This window comes from Oculina patagonica, chromosome 4, assembly GCF_052425735.1.
Source record: "Oculina patagonica isolate OP01 chromosome 4, crgOcupat, whole genome shotgun sequence".
In the NCBI taxonomy this organism is placed as follows: Eukaryota; Metazoa; Cnidaria; class Anthozoa; order Scleractinia; family Oculinidae; genus Oculina; species Oculina patagonica.
This window is the reverse complement of record NC_135761.1, coordinates 52198148-52213785: the sequence shown is the minus strand read 5'-3', so window position 1 is coordinate 52213785 and position 15638 is coordinate 52198148. Positions and strand designations below refer to the sequence as shown.

The 15638-nt window shown below is 39.2% G+C and overlaps 1 protein-coding gene across 3 annotated transcripts in view; it reads left to right on the top strand.

Annotated features, from left to right (window-relative positions):
- Window positions 1-5354: 5354 nt before the first annotated feature.
- Window positions 5355-15638, top strand: part of LOC144650597 (1,4-alpha-glucan-branching enzyme-like) — a 27024-nt gene continuing 16740 nt past the window's right edge. The window contains exons 1-3 of one of the 3 annotated variants that reach the window (XM_078510306.1): window positions 5355-5452; window positions 9464-9546; window positions 13985-14073. In XM_078510306.1, coding sequence (XP_078366432.1) covers window positions 9493-9546; window positions 13985-14073 — 143 coding nt within the window. In that variant the 5' untranslated portion in view covers window positions 5355-5452; window positions 9464-9492. Of the gene's footprint in view, window positions 5453-9463; window positions 9547-11859; window positions 12056-13984; window positions 14074-15638 lie in introns of those variants that run through there. The other 2 variants (XM_078510307.1, XM_078510308.1) reach the window with 2 other exon arrangements.

Genomic DNA, 15638 nt, shown 5'->3' with positions numbered 1-15638 from the left:
CAATCCAAATGCTCTGCTGAAAGTGAAGGTGGATACTGGAGCACAAGGAAACATTCTGCCATTAAGAATCTATGGAAAAATGTTCCCAGATTGCCTGGACGAAAATGGCCTTCCGAAAGACACAACACCGAGCCAAACGAAGCTGACTGCATACAATGGTACATCAATACCCCAGCATGGTGTGTGTTCTATCCAATGTTCATATGATTCCAGTGAAACTGAGGCCAAGTTTTATGTTGCTGATGTTGATGGCCCTGCTATTTGTGGCCTGCCCACTTCATGCAAACTCAAGTTAGTGGAGTTACACTGCGAGATAAACACAAGCAATGACGGTGTGCACTGCCAAGTTCCTGCAATTCACAGCATAGATGACCTCCAGAAGCTCTATCCAGATCGTTTTAATGGTATTGGCAAATTTGAAGGAGAGTATCACATTGTCGTTGACCCTGATGTACCGCCTGTGGTACATGCACCAAGGAAGTGTCCCATTCACATCAAGGACGACATAAGAAAGGAACTTGATGAAATGATTGGTCTTGGTGTGATTAAACCAGTGACTGAACCCACCGACTGGGTTTCAAGTGTTGCATACTCCCAAAAGTCAAATGGGAGATGGAGGGTGTGTTTAGATCCCAAAGATCTCAACCAGGCTGTGAAGAGAAGTCATCACCATACCCCAACTCTAGAAGAAATCACACACAAGTTCAAGGGCAGCTCAGTATTCTCAAAGTTGGATGCCCGTCATGGTTACTGGTCTGTAGTACTAGATGAAGAGTCTTCCTTCCTTACAACCTTCAACAGTCCGTTCGGCAGATTCCGATTTACTCGCCTTCCCTTTGGATTGTGTGTGAGTCAAGATATCTTTCAACAGAAAATGGATTTTATTCTTGAGAAATGCCCGGGAACTGTCGGTATTGCCGATGACATCGCAGTGCATGGCCCTACCACAGAGGAACATGATGCCAATTTGCATAATCTAATGCTAGTAGCAAGGCAACACGGTCTGGTCTTCAACCTGGACAAATGCAGTATCAAGCAGCCAAAGATTACATTCTTCGGAATGTTGTTCGATGCAGAAGGGGTTCACCCGGATCCCAAGAAAATTGAAGCCGTCAAGGCCATTCAGGAGCCACAGGATGCCCAGGAACTCCAAACCTTCCTTGGCATAGCAACTTACATGGCCCCTTTCATTCCAAATTTGTCTGCAATGTCAGAGCCTTTGAGAAACCTACTCAAGAAGGACACTGATTTCCAATGGTCCTCGTCTCACAGTACAGCTTTTGAAAACATCAAGCAAGCAATTTGCCAGGAAGTATCGCTTACGTACTTTGATCCTAAAAAGGAAACAGTCATCCAGGTTGACGCATCCCTGCGGGGCCTTGGAAGTGCCCTCATACAAGATGGCAAGATTGTCGCCTTTGCATCTAGAGCACTTACTGACACTGAGAAACGGTATGCAAATATCGAGCGTGAGATGCTTGCAGTTGTTGTGGCTTGTGAGAAGTTTCATTCTTATGTGTTTGGAAAGAAGTTCATTGTGGAGTCTGATCATAAACCCCTCGAAATGATCCACTTGAAGAATTTAACAGCTGCCCCTCCAAGGCTTCAAAGAATGCTGCTCAGATTGCAAGGGTACGACATGGCAATCAAGTACAAATCAGGCACAGAAATGCATCTGGCTGATCCTTTGTCAAGGCTAAATCCCCTACCCAGTGAAGGCACATTAGACCTACACAAGGTGTGTCTCGTCCAGTTCACTGACACGAGGTTGGACTCCCTTAAACAAGACACCTCTGCAGATCCTGAACTATCAGGCCTGAGAGAAATCATCTACTCTGGCTGGCCAGACAAGCAGAAACAGGTTCCAGTGCACTTGAGAAAGTATTGGGCTTACCGAGATGAACTTTCTGTTGAAAATGGTCTAATCTTAAAAGGGGAAAGAGTCGTTATCCCAGAGTCACAAAGGAGTGATGTCATAGAGAGAATTCATCAGGCTCACCAAGGTTTTGAGAAATGCAGGCTGCGAGCTAAGTCTTGTGTGTTTTGGCCAACTATTAACAAGGACATTGAGTCCAGAGTCCAGAGATGTGAAATATGTCAAGAAAGTCACAATACACAAGCCAAGGAAACATTGGAGCCCCATGAAGTACCCACAAGGCCTTGGCAGGTCATTGGAACTGATCTATTCTTCTGGAAAGGAGATGAATATCTGCTAATATGTGATTATTACTCTAAATTCCCCATCGTCAGGAAAATCCCAAGTGGACAGTCCACAGGAGAAACTGTCGTTGGTCTCACCAAGTGCGTACTGTCGGAACAAGGAGTACCCGAGGTCATTATCTCGGACAATGGTCCACAATATGACTGTCAAAGTTACAAGCAGTTCTCCAAGGATTGGGGTTTTCAGCACATAACTTCCAGCCCAAGATACCCAAAGTCTAACGGGTTTATTGAACGCCAAGTTCAGACTGTTAAAAACACTCTCAACAAGGCTGAGAAATCTGGTAAAGACCTCACTATGGCAATGCTCTGTCTAAGATCTACTCCTATTGATTCACAGCTTCCATCTCCAGCTGAACTGCTGTATCAGCGAAAGCTCAAATCAAATCTTCCCATCAGAATAGAGAATCAAATGCCTAATAGAGACCAGATTTCCCAGAGGCTAACAGAACGACAACAAAGCATGAAATATTACCATGATAGGAATGCGCATGATCTAAGTCCCCTGGCAACTGGACAACATGTACGCATACAGGACCAACGCACCAAGAAATGGTTTCCAGGAACCGTAAGTTGCAAGAGACCAGAACCCCGCTCTTATGAGGTACAGACACAGAATGGCTCAACCCTGCGACGCAACAGGTGCCACCTTCGCTCCGCCGGTGCACAACACATCGAGATGGGCCCCACAGATGAGAACACAGTTTCAGAAGCTCACCCAAGTGTTCCCGAATCTACAGAAGCATTACAGTCTGCCCCTATGCCCAGTCTGCTAAGTGGTGCTACTGCTGCTTCTGTGAATCCGACACAGGTCTCCATGGAGACCACCCTTCCCAATGCCAATCAGGGTCCTGAGCCTGTCCGGACCAGGAGTGGACGCACAGTGACCAGACCCGCTCGTTTTGCCGAGTAACATTTATTCAACTAGTTTCATGTTCCTGTTTTCAGATATAGTATAGTTTAAGTTTCACAAGTGACTTTGCATTGCCAATGGTCTGAACACTGTTCTAAACGGACAATATTCAAGGCATCTTGTTTACCGAACATTGCTGAACAGTTTTATTATATTTGTTGTTTTATTTTGTATTATAAGGGGGATGTCATGATATGGCTAGTCACCAGTTCACTAGCTACTTATGGACCGCATGGTCTCTGCGCATGTCAGACAGTTTGCCTCCATCTTGGATTACTGTACGAGTAAAGTTGTGTTTAGTAATCCTTGTTGAATCCGTCTCATCTTTTAAGTAGTCACCGAATATCATTACATCTTCCGCCATGTTGGAAATTGATCAAAATAATGCATTGCGGTCATAGTGCGCACACCACCTGCTGTAAGATGGTAATTGACAATAGCTGTTGCATCGGCGATTTCAGAGCGTACATTGTCTGCCGTCCGTAGTTTAAAGAATGACTCAAAAACACCATAAAGCAGGATCGTCTGAACTGTCAAGTTATGTGTTGTCACAAATCGATAACGGACGCTCCAAACACTGTTAAAGACATTTTAGGAAATTTGAGTAAGGGATGTGCTACCCAGGAGGAAGGGGGATATGCGCTTGGCTTGGAGTACGAAAGGCACCCCATGTTACAAAACGCTCCTCCGCCTCTCGAGCCCGGGGGGGGGGGGGTACTCAAAAACGTTTTGTATGGGGAGGCTCCGCCCCGAGGCCCAACCCCTTACCCTTTTATATGCTATTTTGACAGAAAAGGCACCCCTTTCGTATACCTTTTACTGAAAAATGATACCCCTTTCATATACCTAAAAGACATGGCATAGGCCTAAAACAGGAAGTCTGGATGCCGTTTTTATGTACCGTTTCATAATTTTAAATGAAACAGCCATAACGTGCGTCCCTTCGAAATATTTTAATTAAAGGCCCTTTTAAATAATGAGCGATATCTCTACCCTTTCATATACCTACACTTGTGAAATCCCTACCCTTTTATATACCTGAAGCATGAAAAAGGTACCCCTTTCGGGCGGAGCGGGGGAGCCTCCCCGTATAGGCCATTATAGGGAGTACCCCTCCCCCCCCCCGCGCTCTGGAGAGACACTATGAGAGTTAAGTGACTTTGCTCACTAACACAACATGATCCCGACCAGGGCTCGAACAACTAATAGTTAGCACGCTGGACTTTGGATCTATTGCAGTCCGAGTTCGTATTGTATTAAAATTAATCATTACATATTAAAAGCAACTCGAAGCAGAAATTTGAAAAATCTCTAAATAGTATCATCACATAAAAAAAAATCCCCTAGCCTGCGGGCCGGCGTTCAACTCCCTATAGACTATAAAATTAATACAAATAAACACCACACATTTCCCTTCGAAAGCAAAAAAATTAATAATTTTCTTTCCACACTTAACGACTGTAACTGTTAAAAGTTGTTGATACAGAAGTCACTGGCAGCTCTACTTTAATACGGCCGCCTTCTTTGAAACCCCGTTTTAAATCACATCATGACAAACTCTGCATTTTAACATTCTCGTAAGCGGACATTCCCGTATAAAGCGGCCGCGGACACTTTCAGAGATTACGACTTAGACTTTTTCCTTTGTTTTTAAGCTCCCGTAAGCGGACACCCCAAAGGAAATCTTATAAACAACCTCTGTATCTTGTTTTATCAATCAACTTTACATTGCCGTTCGTCACAATGATTGTACAGTAAGTACAGTATTGTACAGTGTTTGTTTTGTCGTCATCCACGTCCGGTTACATTTCGAAGCACCACTTGTTGGCTAGGCAAGCTCCCGTAAGCGGCCATCTATCCCCTTCACCTCTAGTGGGCGCTTATGAAAACCATTCTCGTAAGCGGCCAGCTCCAGTTACGGACACTTTTTTCGCGTCCCGAGGGTGTCCGCGCGGGTCCGCTTACGAGAGCCGACTGTATAGACCCATTTCAGAAGTGACGTCACGTCACGTGACTTTGCGAACTGGAGGACAACCAAATGTAAACCTCGCGTGCCCGTGCCTTTGACCGCCATGTTGTCAAAACAAACACAAGGTTGTCCTCCAGTTCGCAAAATCACGTGACGTGACGTCACGTCTGAAATGGGTCTATTTCGAACATGTCGCCAATATTTTTCGCAGCTTGACCTTGACCGACCTTGACTGAACACTTGTGAAGGCCAGGCTACCAAGGGAGCGAGGTGGCCAAGATGGCGGCTTGTGATTGTTGTGAAGGGTCGTGATTGGAATAGCTCTGCTGTTTGAAATGGCGGTTAGCAAGGTAAGTTTGATAAAAGATAGCTCTTCTGCACCACTATCTATGTTATAAACGGGTTTAAATTCAAACAACAAGGTACATATATAAAGCCATTACGCTCAAAAACATTGTTAAAACTTACCGGCCGGCGATCGAGTGCGCGCGCGTGCGGTCCGATCTCTGGATAGAAGACTGTGAAATTCACATCACATTGCATGTATTCTGGTGCTTTAATATTTCTATACGCTGTACAGGGATGCTTGAGTAAGCGAAAACAGTCTCAAGCTATCTTTTTTTGATTGTTTTGATCTTGCATGTAAATATATGCTTACAGTATTACATTGTATACAATAAGCTTACAAAAACTGACAATAAAGCCCATGTCGTTACGTAGATTCACATAATTGTGGTTTATTAACACATTGGTCATTTTTGCGTTTGAATATCACATGGATGAACTACAGGCACGTGTAGAGAGAGTATTAAAGACCCATTAAAAACATTATTACTTCTTGTTTTAGGCCGGGGGGAGTGACTGGGTAATTAAGAAAGATATCTCTCCTTAGCAGAGGCTCCTTTAGTGGGGGAAGGCGAAAAACACGGGGGGAGGAAGACGAAAAACCAAAAGATACCGGGCTCTGCGCACTTACTTTTCACCTCTCTCCATTTCCTAGCCCATACGGAAATCGAAAGAGGCCTCTGCGGAGGAGAGAGAGATTGATAGCAATTGTTTTGTAATGACAAATGTATTGTAATGACTTTTGTATTGACAGATTACTTGGTGGCTGGCTTGGCCATTGCTTTATTAGTACATGTAGTTTACAATAAATAACAACAACAGGTTGAAGACTTTCCAGTCCTGGAAAGTGCCACAATAAAATTCCAGGACTTTCAGGTTTTCCAGGACCCGTACGAACTCTGAGTGAACTGTCTGTTATTAAGAGTTGTTTGTGTGAAGCAGTTTTCACTTGGGTGTCGAAAGAAATTCACATTTAAATAACTTGCGCCTTTTCCCCAGCCAATCAAAAGTAAACCAATTGTGAGACGTTTGCGCATGTTTTCCTGTGCAACATACTGGCTACGAATTGCATGAATTGCTATGAGCTTTGATGGAATCATTGGATTGCTTGCATCCTAAAGTTGTGATTGGCCAGAGTGAAAATTGCTTTATGCAGGTACTCGAAAGGAGAGGCTTGACTCTATTCTCATGTCTGTACATGGTAAAATAATAAAAATAGTTATGGAAAAAAAACAAGATTTAATTACTGTAATAATATTACATTTGTGCCAAGAATAAACCCCAAGTGACCTCTGATAAATTGTTATATTCTCCTTCCAAATTTCCCTGTGTATGCTTGTAAATAAAACAAGAGAATTTCATATTTGATCAGTAGTCACTTGGGGTTTTATCACATTCACCCCTTTACTAACTTGTTGTACATGTCTGCACTAGGTTTAATTAATTACTTGATGAGTGTTTTATTGTAACCTGGCATGGCTAATCGATAAAAAATGATTATTCAATAATTGATTAATTAACCAAATGGCGAATCAATATTAATTGATAGAATTAATAAAATTAATATTGATTACCAGTTATATCGGAAATGGATTTATCACTAGTCATGCCAAGCTTTTCATAAAATTACAAATAACATTAATTGATGCCAATTTAATTAGCAATAAAACCATGTCTAGTTTAGCCTGAATTTCAGACATCCCTCTGTGCTCGCCTCCTCGCCAGAAGAGACGTCTGAACACATTTGGCTCTAATGCCGTCCGGTGACGTCACTACACTTTGGTTTTAATTCATGCGGAAAAGTTTCTGTCGAGGCCATGAAATTGTGAAAGAAAAATCGCTTCAATAAAGGATTACAGGGTAACAAATTGTTTGAATAGTAAACTATTGAAGACTTGAGACAAATGAATGAGATTTTAATCGACTACAGGCTATATTCTTTTACGGAACCGATTTAATCTGAACTGATTTGCTTTATCTAGCGATCAAAATATAATATGCAGCGGACAAATACAACACACTTGTGAGTACTTAAATGAATCAATTTAGACGGTTACATAGGCATCAAGAAACGGAATTCAATACAAAAATATCCTTCTTGACCGTGGGCACTGAGTTCAGAAATCACTGGCTCATCGAGGCTGCAGGACATAAGCGTCGAGCGGCTTTGTTGACAACAAAAGAATAAGCTTACGTATAAATTTGGCAAAACACTGCATGTCGGAGCGGCGAATGCCGCCAACTTAAACCTACCGGTTTCCGTTACTATTCTTCATCCGTAGGTAAACTAATAAAGTAATAAACTCAAGGTAAATGACGAATAAATTCATTTCTGGGAAGGTGAACTCTTTCGAAACTCTTTGCAAACGTTTTCAAATTACAATCCTCGCGCGGTAAAATTCAGTCATAATTTCACATAATTATGCAAAATATTTTTAAATCAACCAATCAGAATCACTACCCGGTTTTCGGGTAGTGACGTCACCGGACGGCATTAGAGCCAAATGTGTTCAGACGTCTCTTCTGGCGAGGAGGCGAGCACAGAGGGATGTCTGAAATTCAGGCTATGTCTAGTTAATCATTACCTGTCATTCACGTGGAAGTTGTCATAAATTATTAGACGTCATTGCTTTTCTATTTGCTTGTTCTTTCAAAACTTCTATAGATAAACTCTCTGAATATCCCACTTTTTTTCAAGGAGAGTGGTTAGCTGCTAACTGAATGAAAAGAATGTAGTCTAAAATAAAATGCATTATAGAAACGCACAAGATAAAATTGTGTTTGCTCGCTTGGCATTGTAAACTCTGCTACCTCAGGTGGGTTTACTTTGCATTTTTATGAAAGAAAAGAACTGTTCAGTTCCGCCTTAGCTAAAAGTCTTAATGACATTCAAATCAATCTAATAGAAACCTGTTGGTCTTCAGACCTGTCCTTAACCCTATTTTGGGAAACAGTTTGAAACTCATATACAATCAGGAAGGAAAAAGATGCCTAGCTTCCTAAACCTCTGTCAATCTTTTTTTTTTAACTCCTAAGGAACGAAATCAGTGCTAGTTTGTGGCTGCACAGGTAACCAAAGCGACTATGAGAGTTTGTATGGATGTGCTACTAAAGGGCTAGTATGGATTTGAAAAAAGTTGAGAAAAATATCTCTTTTTACCATTGAAAAGTTATAATAAAACTTAAAGCCTTACCTGGTGTCACTTTTTTTGTCTTTCTAGTGCTTTAGAAAGCCATACACACAATTTTTGTCTTAACTGTTTGTTGCGTACTAAAAGAAAGACAAGGTAGGAAAGCCAATTTGAAAAGGCAGAGGATCGTGGCGGAACAAGCGACTTGTCTCACCTGCAGCATGCCAATTCTGAAATGTGGCGTCACCGGTGGATTTTTCCACCGGTGACGCCATCGAGATTATGTCAAACCAGTTTTGGAACAAACATAACAAATGTCTTCTTTTGTGCCTGCCCCTTTTAAATCTTCAGAAATGAGGGAGCCATCAAGGGCCTTGAGTATGATTTCCCACAAAAAAGGGAAGAAATTCGTAATTTTTACACACGCCACAGCGTGTGTCAGCTGCACAAGGCGCACAAAACTGACGTCAACACGATAAAAGAAACCAACTCAATGCACGCGATTTCAAAGGCGATTTTACCCAAGTTGTCTTTCGCGTTTGATTTCAAAGCGATTTTATTTAAGTAACTATAGATGCAAAGAAAAAACGAGTGACTTGGGGCAAGTCTAGTCCACTTATCATACCCACTACCACCACTATAAGTTAATTTTTTTTGTAATGGCGGGAAGGGTGCACAGATTTGAATGTTTTTTCATTCCACCCTTAATGGGTTGCTGACATTTGAAGGGTTTACCCGCCGTAACAAGCCCTTAAGTAGTACACCCATACCAACTCTCATAGTACGCTTTGATTACCTGTGGTAGCTGTAGAATTTTCTTCTCCCATATTGTGCTGAAAATGTTTTGAACAATCCTACAAGTCCAAATTTCCTCTGTTTACACAGATTTCTGTACATTGCGAGGTTAGTGGAGAATGAAGAGAACCAAGGCACAGAGACATAACTTACAGGTTTTTGGTGCTCAAAAGGTAATTCACTTATGAACCTTTTGTATTTGTAAATAAATGTTTACTTAGTAGCTTTTGATGTGTTACAGACAACCACATAACTGTTGTTAAGTCAACTTTTGAGTTCCTCTATGGGCATTTCTAAGGAATCGAAGATTGAGCCTCTCTGTAGATATTTCTGAGGAAATCGAAGATGCAACAAATCAGTAGAAGATCTCAAGATTGTAGTGGAGAGTTAAAAATTTGCGTAATCAGATAGAATATTAAGATATAAAACACATAAAAACTAAAGAAAATAACTGTAATCTGTGCTCGTCTCTCAATTTTTGACATTTCACGGCAATATCAACAATGATTTTATTGCAATGAAAGCATTGGAAGCCATTACAAGGCTGAAAACAACAAAAGGTCTGCTAAGAAAAATCAAAGATTTGCAAGAAAAAATAGAGTCTGTCATGAACAATGACCTGTCTTCTTAAGTATTATTACAGTATCTATATAAGAATTAATAACAATAATTATTGTTGTCGTAAATTGCTGAAAATGTTATAATCAAACTCTGATTATGAGATCAGTATTAAACAAAATTTCTGTATCAGGTAGGCAAGCTAGGGACCAAAACAACTGTCCATAATGTCAAGATCTCCATTGTTGTCCATGTATTTACTACTAATAATATAAAAAATAGCAACTGAAAAAAGTTATTGAAAGGAGAAACTGAATCATCTATTTACTTTACTCGTCCATTATATTTCTAATTTACAGAAATGTCATATATCTGCTAAAAATATTAATATATAATGACTGGAGATCTTAGCAAGCTCTACTGAGCTTTTCTAAAGAAGATCCCCATATGTAAAAAACTAACAATAATATAGCAGATGGATATAATTTCTATAAAATTAATGTAGTATCTAACACGGGTTTTGCTATTTTTAAAAATTAACTATAATCTAGCTTAAGGAATACATATGATTTTGCACATAGACTTTTGCTGATTTTTTAAATAGGCTATATGTTTTTAATACTTTAAGTTCCTTAGGTAATTTATTCCAAATTTGGGCCCCCCTAAATTTAAGAGAAAATTTCCCATAGTTTGTCCTTTTATAATCAATATATATATCTATCTAGGTTTTGATCAGATTATAGCCTGTAAATACAGCTGTTTCCAATTGCTCCCGGTCACATTGGGCGTTTGTGGTTGTAAGAGGCGCTGCCTGTAATTTACATGCTCCAGCAAGTCGATGCTAATGACGTAATTATGTAGAGTCCATCCAAGAGCGCCTATTGGCCAGTTTCATGCAGCTAATTTGTATAGATTTGTGTATGATGTGTAGTAACGGGAAACACTTCATTTAGTGAAAGAAAAAAAAAAAAAAACTCGCCACAGATGAAAAGTAAAGCATTTGGTTCAAAATAGAAATTTAGAAAATTGGCCATTGTGGGGTCCATGACCAAAGAATTTGGTCCTATTTATGTTGTTTCTCAGCTGAGGACAGCAAAGAAATCATCCAAGATCAGTATTTGAACAGTGCATTTGTGTGCTTGTTAAGCCTTAAAACTTGCAGATGTTTTTGTGACGGTTCTTATCGTGGCTTGCTTAAATTCTCTAAACATCTGACTTTGAGGTTCCTTCACAGATGTATGATGTGTGCTTGTTTTATTTCTGTATATGTATTAAATTATAAAATGTACCTGACATTTTCCTTTGCACCGAGATGAGGTATCTCACCCATTTTGTGGCCATGAGGAACGGTTGTGTGACAACAAAATGAATGAACACTGGAAGCGCTAACTTCTGTTGATATGCAGCATGTTTTTCAACTTGTCTTGAGTTCACAGATTGAGAAAATAATTATTATTGTCACAAAAACGCCATATTTTTCCATGAAAAGATCTGTTCCTTAATAGATTCATCTCAATATAATCGTGAGTGTTCTCATGACTTTTTCATGGGTCAATAAACAATGTATATGTAGGTGACAACTGGCGGTTTATATAACATGCCCCAAGGGAAAAGATAAGCTTGTATTGTGTATGTACAACTGTGGCTTGCATTTGAATATTTGTTTGCCTAAATGTTTTTTATTTTAGTTTCACTATCCCACTGAAATCCATAAAGAATTAAATTAAAGACAAAATAGAGAAGAAAAGAAACTGTTTTAAACAGTAAATATGATTCATTAACTGTAATTAATTTTTTTTAAAGTAAAAATTAAATTTATTTGAAATGAGAGTGTGTGACTTTCACATTCCAGTCAGATTGTGTTGCATACTTTTGTCTTTATGCTAATCTAGTAAATGCTTTCTTTGTTTGCTCAAATTTCATGAACATTCACAACCCTGTAGCACGTGTCACATAAGTTAACACCAGCAGTAAGCACACAATACAATAAAGAAAACCAAGGCTCCCGGGGGAAGATAATTAACAACTTTACACTATAACAGTGTAATTGAAGCAACAGTGCACTAATTGGGGAAGTATTTGATGTGATTTGCTATTCAGGTTCCAGAAAAACCGGCATTTAATGTGAGTGTGTTACGCAAGAGGCATGATTATAGTTTCCCTTTGCATATGTAATATATCTTGTATTTAACTCATGTTAGGCCAGAATATTAAGTTTGCTTCAGTTGTGCATGTACATATGTATTTATCAAGTAAAACCCTTTCTATCTTAAGCCCAACAAAAATTTCATAGTCATTTGCTGTAAATTATAATGTTCTCTTCAGCAGAATTTAGATTTAAGTCTGCAGATGGTTGCTCTCTGAGACAGTCACCAATTTCTGCATTAGCTCATGGCCCAACTGGTTGAAATTGCATTGAATTATAAATACAGTTTGGAGAATTAACATGTTGATCAATGTTGATTCAAGCATTAACTGCAGTTTTATTGTTAGGAACATGTTATAAACTTATTTCTTCTTTGATCAATCACATTACTAAGTACAGAATATGAATGCATGCTGGGTGTTTACAAATTTAATGGGCAAAATGTCTTTGTTGTTGCAAATTGTACATGTAATATGTACATGACTTATGGCAGTTTAGTTGTGCTTCATTCAGGAATTAGTTCTTTGCAAGATTTGACTATATTGAGCAATAATATTTTCTTTAATTATTATATTTAGCTGGAAATTTTTCCCCAACAGCACACGCTCACATTAGGTACTTCGAGGTAACATGACATTTAACTGTGACAATTAAACTGTTCCCGGCCAAAAGTCTCTGTGCAGGCAAAATTTCATTATCTGTGACATCAGAGGGCAATAGTGCACTGTTGACTGCTAATATTGACCACCGACTGCAGTTTGTTTAGATCTTCGCTGTTCTATATAACACTTTATGACCAGTCCCTCAGAAAAACAGATAATTTTGTTTCCTCCCACCCCCATGCTATGAGCATCCCGCCCTGCCACGCACAGGTTTTTTGCACTCTCCCCAGTTTTGCTTGCGTTTGTAAACCAAGATGGCAGCCCGTCGAACTGAACGATCGATCTAGAGCTACGACTTCACGGAAAAATAGGGGACTGTGAACAGTCTATGTTTCCCTTGAATTTCAATGTTTCCCCGCCATGGCTCTGCCTTAGTTTAGTTTAGTTTTAAATTTACTTTGTCAAACAAAATTTACAATTATAAGAAAAAACAAAAAATTTAATAGCAAGAAAAGAAAGAAACAAAAAACCATGGGACAGGAGGCAGAAACAGGGCAAAGCCCCAATTGACATCGACCCCCTGAGACAAGTTGCCTCGGGTAACATTGAGATTCTCAAAAACCAAATTAACTGTTTCGCTCAGGACTAATCATTACTATTAAGTATTATACTGTTGTGATTGTAAATAGATCTAGCAGAACTCATGCAACCATATAACAGTGAATTTAATTTTACATATTGGGCCACATATGTAAAATACCACTTACAATTTTTACGAGAATGCTCAAATAAATAATATCCCAGTTCTCCAGGGGTTTGTTCTAAAATTTGAACATTTATTTCAGTTTATAAGTTAAGAAATTAAAAATAATAAATATTGTTTGCATTAAAAATGGTTTAAAAATTTGACTTTTTATTGTAATCAGTTTTATTTGTGGTCAATTTTTAAGTCATTTTATACCAGATTTATATGTTTTAGCAGATGTTAAGTCAAATTACCGGTATTGTTTGTTTTTGTAATACGTTATACCGGTAATTATGTATTACAAAATGTCCCACATAATGTGTGGTTCCAGAAAATGCCCATACTCTCCCCACAGAAGGGATTGGAAATTCCTGGGGGTAGGGGGTCTTAGGAATAATCCCTTCCGTGGGGGAGGCGTGGATAACCTCTGGAACCACACATACTTACTTATAATTATATATAATATTATATAATATAATGATACTTATAGTTATATATTGTGTAGTTAGGGTTTGCAAATAAAATTAGTAAAAAAAGACTTTGTCTTGCTTTCATCTCAGATGGCTGATGATCAAGTAGTTCCGCATTTTTCCAGATTTCTTCATGACGATCCTTATGTTAAACCATATCAAACTGAGATAGAAAGAAGGTAAGATTTATTGCAAATTACTGTACAGTGTATACAACCCTCCAAGTTTATTTTTTTCCTCAGTGGCGACTTGGCCACCAACTGCTCAAGTTTGGTCGCCATTGAAAAATTCACACAGACAGAAATTTTATGAAGCCATGAAAGCCTTAGAAACAGAAAGAAAGATGTAAATAAAGCCTTCTGTAAATTTCTGCCTGTCGCCTAACCCAATTAAGTTGGGGGTTTAGCCATTATACACACAAATGTCTCGAAAGAATGCCCTGTGGATTGACTGTGTTCTATCCAATACACACCTATAAGTTGCCACGTATCCAGCATGGTGACCCAATGGTGTAGTTGATATCACGCCTGACTAGTAACATGGAGACGCGGGTTCGAATCCTGCTTGGGGCATGTAATTTTTTCTTTCATTTCAGAGACGTGTGTCGAAAGCCTTCTGTAATTTATTTACATCTTTCTTTCTGTTTCTAAGGCTTTCATGGCTTCATAAAATTTCTGTCTGTCGCCTAACCCAATTATTAAGTTGGGGGTTTAGCCATTATACACACAAATGTCTCGAAAGAAAAATGCCCTGTGGATTGACTGTGTTCTATCCAATACACACCTATAAGTTGCCACGTATCCAGCGTGGTGACCCAATGGTGTAGTGGATATCACGCCTGACTAGTAACATGGAGATGCGGGTTCGAATCCTGCTTGGGGCATGTAATTTTTTCTTTCATTTCAGAGACGTGTGTCGAAAACCTTCTGTAATTTATTTACATCTTTCTTTCTGTTTCTAAGGCTTTCATGGCTTCATAAAATTTCTGTCTGTCGACTAACCCAATTATTAAGTTGGGGGTTTAGCCATTATACACACAAATGTCTCGAAAGAAAAATGCCCTGTGGATTGACCGTGTTCTATTAGTTGCCATGTATCCAGCGTGGTGACCCAATGGTGTAGTGGATATCACGCCTGACTAGTAACAGGGAGACGCGGGTTCGAATCCTGCTCGGGGCATGTAATTTTTCTTTCATTTCAGAGACGTGTGTCGAAAGCCTTCTGTAATTATTTATTTACATCTTTCTTTCCATTGAAAAATTTTAGTCACAAAATTAAGCTCATGCTTCAATTCTTCTTCTCAATTTTAGTCGCCAGGCTGGCGACTTTGGTTCCAATTTAGTCGCCAGCTTCAAAATTTTAGTCGCCATGGTGACTAAAATGGACTTAACTTGGAGGGTTGGCATCTAAAGTCTTCAAGCAGTTGAAGTCTACAAAGCAAATTTGGAAAAGTGTGTTCATTTTAATGGGGGTTTGTTATAGTGGGGATTTGTCCAATATGGCCGCTTGGAACAAAACAGGGGATGGTGACTTTTTCCGCAAACAATAAGTTTTGATCAGTCAACTTTCTTCCATGTGGTCTGACTCAAGTAACAGGGTGGGTGTAGAATAAATTTTTTGCTATACTAGCGACTTTGTTTAAAGGGACTCGTTATATCAGCATTTCATGTATGATTAATTTATGTAAACTGTTAGTCAGTAATGGGTGAAATTAAAAAGGAACAAAACACTGTTGGTAATTATA